We start from the raw sequence: 10,709 nt of genomic DNA, 5'->3' as shown, positions 1-10,709 counted from the left end.
GGGTTAAGAGGCTCGTATTTTTGGACACTATCGGTCAATCAACGCAGACGCAAGTCCGTCGAATGTGACGGGCGACGGCGCCGACCCGCCACCGCACAACGGAACCTTCTGAATCACGGCTAATTACAACAAACGGGAGATAATCAAGTACATTGCTCCTTAAATTTCGGTCATGTCAACAGTATCAATGTGGCCGCTTAACGTTATCTTATTTGTGCACTTTATGAGATCGAGCTGTTGCGAAATTTAGCAACGGGCCGAATGCCACAAAAATTAATAATCGTTTTATAAATTAATATTATTTACTTTGACCGTTTAAAACAGTGATAAGCTATTTTCCTAGTAATTCATACCTAAAGAAACATTTCGGTTAATGTTAACAGATAAGCGGCTCCTAATGAATAAATTGGCGATAACGGTTCATCGGGTCAAATAAAACAAGTGAAGGCCGTGTGGATGTTTATTTAGGTTTCTGCCGTACATGCCTGTGCACGATGCGCTTGTGCCTGCTGACGCAGCCGGCGGTGCGGAAGGACTTGCCGCACTCCTGGCAGCTGAAGGGCCGCTCGTCGGTGTGCGTCCTGTTGTGCACCTTCAATATATCGCTCGTGTTGAACCTCTTCCCGCAGGTCTCGCACTCAAACTTCCTCTCGTTGGCGTGGTATACGAAATGCCTCCTGTACTGTGCCAGCACGTGGAAAGTCTTCCCACACACCTCGCAGGTCTTCTTGGGCGTGGGGTCGTGCACCGCCTTGTGTATGATGAGGCCGCTCTTGAACTTGAACCTCTTCTCACAAACGTCGCAGGAGTACGTCTTGCCGGTGGTGTGTGCGTCGAGGTGGCTGACCAGGTTCCGCGTGTGCTTCCCGCAGATCTCGCATATCTTGCTATAGTCGTAGTTCAACTTGCGCATTCTTCGTTTCTTCCTTTTCATCCTCTTCTCCGCTTTGACAACAGCTTTTTCGTGTTTAGTGTTTGTTATTGGTTCTGAATCGAATATGTCCATGTCGTCATTATCGAATCCTTTTGTACTATTTGCATCATTATCATCCCTACGGTTCCTATTTATATAATTATTCCCTTGTTCGTTTTCATCTACCCTGTCTATTTCGATTTTGATGTTGTGTGCGTTATTTCTAAACTGTTTGTCGGAATCTTGACATCTTCGCCTGAATTTGAACGCGTTGTCGAGTTCTTGGAGGCAATTTAAGCATATTTGCGACGGCAGATGGTCTGATTTGTCCACCTACAACAAACATTCTTATCGTTAAGTGTGTTTGCGGAGTTTTAACACGTGGCACAAGTAAAAGGGGTTGACATGTGTTATTTATGACACATAAGACTTAAAACTGTGCCGGCCAATGCTCAGACTAGGAGTTTGTGCTTAGTCTGTGAGTCCAGGAAAATAATTCGTAAAATATATCCTATCATTATACATGAACAATTAATGATAAATAAAACCATTAAAACTTCTCTTTATTGTAAATCAAATTAAATCTTAAATACGCGTCAAAATCGGACCATTTGTTTGGAAGCTACGATGCCAAAGGCACAGACATACAGACACACAAATTAAACTTATAACACTCCTTCCCTTCCTTTCCGCTGGGGGTTAAAAAAATATATTATTGTATCATGTTAAAATCTATCTATGCATATTATAAAACTTATGTAAAGTTCCATTTTCTGTCTGTATATTATCGATTTTTTCAAAATCTACTAAATGGATTTTTATGGAATTTAGCAAGGAGATAGTTTAAGACCCTTGAAAGGTTATAGGCTACTTTCTATCCCGGGAAAATATAGCAGAACTTTTATCCCGGAAAACACCTTCACGCAAGTTGCGAGCAAAAGTTAGTATTAAAATAAAACCTTTCAAATAATCGCCTAATCAAACAAACACATAAACTCACCTGAATCCCTCCAACAACCCTCAGCTTGTACGCGACATCGATATCGTCTTCGTCCTTCTCACTGAAAATATCCACGCATCCATCCTCACTGTAACACGCCCTGCACTGGTTCGCATCTTCATACTCGCATTTGGGCTTCACTTGCGCCTCCATCTGCCTCTTAATATCGAACAGTTTCATATCATCCTCGTAATCGTCATTGCCGTCGCCGTCGTCGGAGTGTATTATCTCGCGTTTTTGTTTTTTCACGGGCTTTTTGTCTTGCATTTCTATGTACCTCGCCATCGCTTCGAAGTAAGGCCAGTGTTCGGTCAACATGCCTTTTTTTGCAAATTTCCTTTTCCACTGCAACATTGTCTTTGTTAAGTGGTTAGGTATAAGTTTGAAATAATGTTTTTGGTAATAAAAACTGGTGGAATCAAGTTTGCGAAAGACTTGAAATAATTTAGAACAGATCATTAAGCCATACATAACAGCACTATTTGTGCTGGTGCATGCAAACTTCAGAACATCATACAAACCAAATAAAAAGGATCTGTTATCATCAATAACACAATATGTGTTCAAAGTTATAAGGAATTAATTATATTTACATAAAACCAAAAAATAAAAAATCTGAGATATAACTTGCGCACTGTTACCTTGAACGTTCTGACTAAATGCGTCCATATTTCGGGCAGATCTAGGAGGCTGTGGTCCAACGGCAGCCCGACTACTCTAAGCCGCTTCTCCACTTCCCTGTTTTAAACATAATACACTATTCTTTGATAGAAGTATTAGGATAGTACTATTAAGGTAAAAACAGGAAACTATCTTGCAATTTTACAATATATTCATGCTGTGACAGCCTGTAATTAAAACTGCACTGCAGCAATTACTTACTGTAATGTTACAAATAGTTATGTATGGTGTATGTTTTGTTGGTTGTCCAAATAAATAAATAAAGTGCAGTTTGGGACAAAGGTATAAAACTAAGAGTGGATCGTAACTAATGACGTATCATAAAATTAAAAATATTAGTACCATTAAGTGTTAAAAAATGCATTGAAAAATATTTTAGAATTAAAAACTTTGAAATTTCTAAGCACAATTGAGTGTACGGCAGAATAAGAGGCATAAAACGATCGATTACTTAAACATAGAATTTGTTATTTAAAAATCGATAACTATTTTTCATAAGCGTATAATCGATATAAAAATAAAATTTTAAAAATAATTCCAACATACCTCCAGGCGGAGCTGGGATCTCTCAAGTAGTTGTCGAACATGTGTTCCAGATCCGTCCGCGCGCTGATCAAGTTGAACACCCACTCTTCCTGCCCTGCGATATAATAACTACTATATAAAGTACATACAATATGTACAGTTGGCCACAAAAATAGCTGAACAAATTCAAAGCATCAAATCGTCTATACACGTTAAGTTTAATTAATTTAATATTTTATACTTGTGAAGAAAAAAAATTGAAGTACACAAAATTATATACTTAGGTGATTTGAAATTTTGGATTTATTCACTTACTTATGCGAGTGATTATACCTAGTGTCCGTGTAACTTAAGACACAATAACAAGAAACAGATAAATGTAGCTAGTTGATTACTGACAATAACTAGCCTAGTACGTATTAACATTTATTACACAAAATTATTTATCCATATTTCTTTGATTAAAACAGTGCCTAGCTAAGAGCGTTTTTGCGCGTTATATTTTACGTACTAGTGTTTTTATCGGTGGCTCATTGTTATACACATTTATTTAGAGTCATAACTTATTGTGTCATTGTTTTATTTATTGTATATTATCTGCTAACATTCTGGGGTCATATTGTACAAAATTAGTACAAAATTTCGATATAATGAAAATTCATGTTCGTTTGGTTTTCCTAAAATGTAATAAATATAATTTATTAAAATAGCATATACAGACAATGAAAGGTGATAACAGTATTCATTTAAAAAATAAAGACAAAGGATACTTACATCCGACGAGAGGGTTCAAACTAAGACTTCCTTCGCCCAAGTACAACTCGAATATCGTGTAGTACACCCAAGATTTGTTATTCGTTGCCTTAGCTTTTTGATATTCCTGTTAAAAAATAAACTATATTTAAAAAAATACGTAAATTTATTTTAGTGTACAGCCAGTGGCGGATTTGTAGTCCTAGCCGCTCTAGGCCCGAGGCCATGTGCCGCCCCGTCCTCAGCACCCAACATAGTGATGTAGGAAGATTATAATCATAAGGTATATGAGCCATTAATACATTAAGATACTTTGCATTTGAGTTATTTCTTGTTATCATGTGTTTTTTTGGCCCGAGGCCAGGCCCAGGTCTACTGGGCTTTAGGGTAAATCCGCCACTGTGTACAGCTATAGTAATTAAAAATAAAAATTCTATTTATTTACTTTATTTCGGTCTATTTACTCAATCTATCCAATTCTTACTCAGTTTTACATGAAAAAGAAAAATATTATTCGCGGTACATATTGAGTAAATTTTAATGATTTTGATATATACTGAAATAAGGGATAGATAGGCGTGAAATATACATTGTAACTACCAAGCAGTGGGCAGAGACGACCTTACGGGGAGACGAACTGGGCAACCGGTCGGGACCTCGCGCGGTGCCTTGGGGGACTTTATTACGATCTTACCGACGAAACTATTAATACCGGGGATTTTTTTGCCCTCCCAGGGCTCCCCTTCGTTTTTTCTGTGTTCACCTGGGACCTCGCGTCGTTCAAGGCCGCCATTGGCTGTGGATGATACGTATGTGTTGTTTGTGATGTACTTACGCCGAAGGTAGCTGCCCATTTACGACCGATCTCCCTCGACGTCAAAGTTTTTGGAAAACCGTGCTCCTCTAACATTATCTTCAACAAATCACTGTTGAAAAGAAATGATATTAAGTGATAGGATAAGTTTAATCGTCGTATTCAATAAACGATCCCAATCGCTTTATTGATCCAAGAAATGGACCAATCAGAACAAAGTTTTTTTTGACATGCTTAATGATTGGTAGTTGCCTTATTTTGATTGGTTTATCGAATTCAAATCAAATATAAAAATTGGGTTCATTTATTAAACACGGTGGTTATGGATTTTCAAAAAATGAACAATTCTTTTGCTTTGTTCATGCCACTGCTATCCCAGTGGCTAGTTGTATAGCGCGCGCGGTGGAAAACCGCTGTGAAGTCCCGAATTCAAATCTCGGGTTCAGCAAAGTGGTATTGTTTTTTTTTTGTTTCTTATCAGGGCCCTTATTCTGTATGATAGTGGAAACGCGTAACGCGGCCGTGTCATGTTATCTTCGAGAAATGTGTGTGGAATGGTATTCTGTAAGCCAAATTTCTATAGGCCTAAACATGACGCGCTGTGTTACGTGCTTGTTACACACTGTCAAAATAACGTGCGGGATAGAGAATAAGGCCCCAGCCCATAGTCAGGAATTTGTGTTTAATACGGCCATAGGCCCTATCACATCATGGGACTATACACACGTGGACTGTGAACGTCCTGGTTGCACCACTGCTTCCCATTCGGGAATACATCATACAGGCGATGTGTACTTTGTTTGCAAGACAATATATACCTACACCAAAGGCCGGCAACGCATCCATAACTTCTCTGATTAATTATTAAGGCGATAAAATAAAAAAAATATATATAACTTACTTCCACGCCCATTTCCTCTCCCTGAACAGCCAGTCGTTCTGCAGTCTAACTTGAATGAACGACTCCGTTATATCTTTTGACCCTGTGATAGAAGTTCATTTTTTAATGTAGGTCTTACCATTTGCTTCTAGGTCGCTGTGAAATTTCAATCGCGTGCTACCGTGAGTACGCGTTGTACGGGGAATGTATGCGCTTGCGCATACATTCCCCAATTTCATTGATTGAAGCACGGATGTGGATTAAGAGCGTTTATTCATTTAAGTCATAAGTCTTCTTCTGCCAATTTTGATGCTCACTATAAAAATATTTTCAATACTCACATTGAAATTCATTCTCGTTGTCATTGTCGTCGATACCCCTTTTTCTCTTGCAGTATTTGGTCGCGTCCCTCTGTTTACGGAAAAACGTGTACGCCGAGTCGTTCTCGAGGTTCACCAGGTGATCGGGCTCGTATTTTTGGAAATATTGCACCATGACGTCATACAACGGCCATTCCGTCAGCTCAGCACCTTTTTTCATTTTTAAACGATGTTTTCTCTAAAACAAATTACATGCATATAATTCGTTTTTTAAAAAAAACTTTTTTTTTGCAGTTTTTTTATAACTAGTCACTAAGTCTAAGTCTACACTAAGCGGTGTTATATTTGCGAAAAGATTAAGTGTAGGCTATAAAATTACTTGTAATAGTGGAATATGATAATAAAATGTTATCGATATTAAAAGTACTAGATCCCACGAGTCGCGTGTCTCGCCCTATTGTCTTGAATATATATTATTAGGTCATCTGTGTATAGTATATCAAGAGGTATCCTACATTTCTAAACTCGGCAATAGGCTCAGACCTGCGTTCACAAACCTTACCTAATCTAAGTACTTCGAATGTTGTGATTCTAAGTCTGTTTTTCAGTGCTTTCAGCATGACAGTTTTCGGTGTGTAGGTAGAGGGCGCTGTGATTGCGTAATATTGACATATAACTTTATTCAGTTGGCTGTCAGATAAACAAAGCGGAACAAAAGTGGTCATGAATCATGGTTTTTTAGCTTAAGTAGATGATACTCACATTAAATGTAGTCCGTATGTGTTGCCATAATCCTTTCATATCTTGCACACAACAATCACTGGGCAGATCTTGGCATCGCATAGCTCTTTCAACTGTCCTGCAAGTTTTGTTGTTTTGTATTATAAAACAAAGTGCAACTATAAACATTCATATATAGAGTTTATTTTATAACAGCCATTACATGTACAATTACCTCCACATTGTTAGAAAATCAAGGTTAAGACCCTTTGTTTCTGTGATACAAGTGATCAATTTAAGACGCCATTCATCACTCCCTGTAATAAAACATTAGATATATTATTTCCAGAAGCACTGTATATTATTAACATAAACAGCAATTTACATGGATACAATGTTCATTTGATATAATTTTATAGTAAAATCATGCAGTACAAAGATTTAGCAAGGTGGTGTGGTTGTTGGCAAATTTGTAACTTTTATTTAGAAATGTCATATTATTTTTGTGTAGGGAGACAAGATTGATCTTGATATGCATCTTGTGTATGTGATCCCATGCTAATTAAAATGATAATTTTAAGGTCAGTATTTAAAGAAAAATTAAATAATGTTTAGTCTCAAGTCTCAATTAAAAAACATGTGATTGGTGGCATTTTTAAAACAATATTCCAAAGTAATTATTGTGACTCCTACAAATCCATTTTGTTTCAAATAAGACCTAAATTATACTTACAAGATTCATATTTGTCCAATATTTTTGACTTGGCATAATGTTTATCAAATAATTTGTAAAATTTCCAATCTTTGTTTTTCATCTTTTTGGCAATTTTGTACATCTGAAAAAAAAAAAAAATTATTAAAATAAAATAATATATTTTTTGACATAATATGAATTTTGTGTATAAAATGTCTTCTTATTTAAAAAAAATCTAAAGAACTCACATCATAGGTGTATGACCATTTCTTCCTGACATGTTTGACTGACATCTCTTCAGGGAAACCATTCTGTATTAAAATCTCACGAAACTCACTGTTGAAAACATGATTTCTAAGAAATGTGTGTTTTACAGATCTATAATCAGGGACTGTACATGCAAACTACATGCATATAAATAAATTTGTATGAAAAAGTTTAAAAAGTCTTCATCATTTCACCATAGAATATGTATCACAGCACTGTCTTAATCTATATCTAGTGTTCAATTGTAGGTAAATTTCTGGCCAAGGCTGAAGCTGTTTAATTAATTGGTTATGAACCCTTAAGGAAAGCCCAATGCTTAAAACTCAGTGATAAGTTTAGTTCAAGATTGGCAATCAATCCATATGATTAAATTAGGACTACATAACTGATGCTTACATATTAAATTTGTTTAATTTTGACTTTTAAGAGCTCTATACTTAAGAACGGCAAGTGCCTTAGTCAACATAAATTTGTTTACAAAAACTTAACTATGTGGTATCACCTATTTGAATTTGAATCAAAAGGTAACTTTATAATCACTACAAGAACAATGTTATATTGGAATGACACCACTGTTTATTATTTAAAATAAACAATTATTAAGAAAACCCAAGTGGATGTTATCAACTAATTAATTGTTGTCAAACCTCTTAACTTGAACAACTGTTTATGTATATATTTATTGAAATACTCACCTCCAAGGTTGTTTCTTTTTTTTAAACAACCAGTCATTATCGAATCGTAATTCAAATAATCTTCGAGTTAATTCCGGAGTCCCTGAATAGTAGAAACAAAGTAAAGACGTAGTACCATAGGTAATATAATAGACGGAATTTGTGTTTTATTTAAACTTACACACAAATTGTTTTTCATCCATTGTAATATGAATGGAAATACAAACTTTAACACTTTCAAAACAAACTAAACACGGTAATTTGTTTACATAAATAGATAAAAATAGAAATCTAGAAATTATTCTGACAACCTGGCGATCTGCAACTAATATTTATGTTCCACTTCTTAGTTGGGATTTTAACATAACAATGAACCAAAAGGCGATAGTTAATTCCGATTTTCTCTAGAGTGACAAAGATAGAGATGACTTTTATTCTAATAATTAACTAACAAAAAAAATACTACTCTATGAAAATTGAAAAAACCTGGAATGTACCATAGATTTTAACCAACTTCAAAAAAAGTGGTCATCATATTTATTCCTCTAATCATTTTCACTATTTTATTTTATCCATATGTTTTTTTTGGAATTTATTACACATTCAAAGACACAAAAGTCCTCGGATTTCATAAGTAGTACATCGGTAAACCTCTCATAGTAAAATAAAATAAAAAACAATATATACCAAGATTGAGTGAGTTGAGATGCTTTTTTTTATCTCAGAATGTGCTTTGTGCAATGCCTACTGTAGTGCCTAACAGAAAACGCTGCTCTAAATAAAAAAGGTGTTCAATGATTTTTATTCCTCACGTGTGTGCCCTTTTTATGCAATTGCAACATTATGTTGTTACTTTTAATTTGCTGGTAATAACTATTCTACCTGTCAGTCGTGTCATTCATATGTCAAATATTATTTTGGTTGCGCCGTTTTAGTACGTTTTCACGTGGTTAGATTAATTTCCGGCATGTTTTCTAACTTGATTTATATTTTCTGAATTAAACCGGTGGCAATGCATCGGATTGTGGCAGCGAGGAACTTATATCAAAGTTCTTTACACGGTGTATCATTAAAAACAAATGGTTCGGCGAATATTTCGCCAGTTATCGATATAAAATGTTCGTTTTGCCGAAGAATTTTAGTAGGTCAGCATGTCAAAGGTAAAGTCGCAATAGATATAATCTCATATAAAAATAGAGATTTATTTATTTCCATTTCATAATTAAGAAATAACCTATAACCTTAGTTATTAGTTGCATAACGTTTCCACTTCCTTCCAGAAAATCTTCTAACGGTGCGCCACCAGTCGACGAGAACGGTTAGCTTGTTGAAATCACAGAAAAAGAAATCGAAGCACAAAAGCTACAAAAAGTATGGCGAACTCCTTGAAGGTAAATGTTTGTTTTAAAACTAGTTCAAAATTGTTTACATTCACAGAAGTAAACAAATGTGCATACCATTATTAAAACCTTAGAGTGCGTATTATAATGCTTCTTTGAGGGTTACAAATTAATTAATTCTATATATATTCATTTTGTTTTATTATGGATTAATTTTATTAAGAATAGTTCAATTTATATTACAGTTGGTGAAAAGGTTATGATGGAAACAAAAGTTTCCATAAGTAAACTACATGCGGCTCACTTATCAAAACTGGCATCTAGCCCTGTGTCTCTTGGCCAACTTCATCAGTTAACAACGAAACCGTTAAAGAAAACTGACAATGTACCAGTTGATCCGGAGTTATTGAGAAGTGTACGGGACCAGCTACTTAGGAAGTCATCAACGGACTCAAAAGTTAATGCCATAGACAATGATCAGTGTGCGTTGGTGTATACTACACATAAAATCACAAATATTGAGGAAAGGTTCAAAACGAAAGCGTACCTAGACAAAGTGAAGGAGAGTTATTATAATTTCCAAAAGACAACCTTGTATGATCAGAGGCTACAGGATTTGAGATATGCAATCAGTGAGGGTGTTACACAGGAGTTTGATTTGAACAGAGAAAATGCTGAAACTGCTGGTTCTGATGTATTACCGAAAAGTCCGCATGCCATTTTTAAAGCATTATTTGTTGAGAAACAACTAGACAATTATGATCAGGAGCTTATGAATCATTTGTCTAATTTACAGTAAGTTATAAAGTGTTTTTTTATATATTATTGACTCTTTTGTAAATTAACATAGTTATCATAATATTCATTAAAAAACAAGGTTGTAAACATTTTTTTATTTCAAGAAATTGTTTTTAAATGACAATCAAGAACTAACTAAAAATACTAAATGTTTATGTGTAAATTTCATGTTTAAACATATATTATAACATTGGAAAGGAGAACATCATAGTGCTGGCCGAGTGCCAGTTGACCTTAATTTTTTGTTCAAATAGTGCATCTTTGCTATTTACTTTTCTATTTGACATTCTGGTTCTGTTGCAATATTCAGAATACAAATATGACCAAGTA

At 35.1% G+C, this 10,709-nt stretch overlaps 2 protein-coding genes across 2 annotated transcripts in view; one reads left to right on the top strand and one right to left on the bottom strand.

The window, feature by feature from the left end:
- Positions 1–446: 446 nt before the first annotated feature.
- On the bottom strand, positions 447–8,649 carry LOC115444372. Its single transcript, XM_030170131.2, has 14 exons — positions 8,423–8,649; positions 8,263–8,344; positions 7,549–7,636; positions 7,340–7,442; positions 6,842–6,923; positions 6,649–6,745; positions 5,908–6,124; positions 5,588–5,669; positions 4,708–4,798; positions 3,894–3,999; positions 3,141–3,234; positions 2,555–2,651; positions 1,914–2,258; positions 447–1,246 (listed from the first exon to the last, which is right to left on the bottom strand). Exons 1-14 carry the CDS (start codon positions 8,442–8,444, stop codon positions 461–463), a joined length of 2,292 nt encoding a protein of 763 aa, XP_030025991.2. The 5' UTR covers positions 8,445–8,649; the 3' UTR covers positions 447–460.
- A 482-nt stretch (positions 8,650–9,131) lies between these two features.
- LOC115444371 (DNA-directed RNA polymerase, mitochondrial) overlaps positions 9,132–10,709 on the top strand; it is a 32,192-nt gene continuing 30,614 nt past the window's right edge. Inside the window, 3 exon segments of the mRNA XM_037437155.1 lie at positions 9,132–9,401; positions 9,522–9,632; positions 9,827–10,376. Of these exon segments, the coding sequence (XP_037293052.1) occupies positions 9,254–9,401; positions 9,522–9,632; positions 9,827–10,376 (809 nt within the window). The 5' untranslated portion in view covers positions 9,132–9,253.

The sequence above is a fragment of the Manduca sexta genome, chromosome 10 (genome assembly GCF_014839805.1).
Source record: "Manduca sexta isolate Smith_Timp_Sample1 chromosome 10, JHU_Msex_v1.0, whole genome shotgun sequence".
Classification (NCBI taxonomy): domain Eukaryota; kingdom Metazoa; phylum Arthropoda; class Insecta; order Lepidoptera; family Sphingidae; genus Manduca; species Manduca sexta.
The sequence above is the reverse complement of the archived record's forward strand: the minus strand, read 5'-3'. Positions and strand labels throughout refer to the sequence as shown.

Excerpts from the sequence above, each read along its gene's own strand:
- LOC115444372 (XM_030170131.2), bottom strand. The coding sequence starts at position 8,444 with ATGGATGAAAAACAATTTGTGT. Across the intron at positions 7,637-8,262 it reads AAAAAGAAACAACCTTGGAG|TGAGTTTCGTGAGATTTTAA; the intron begins GTGAGTATTTCA and ends TGTTTTCAACAG. Across the intron at positions 6,125-6,648 it reads ACATACGGACTACATTTAAT|AGAAAACATCGTTTAAAAAT; the intron begins GTGAGTATCATC and ends AATTTGTTTTAG.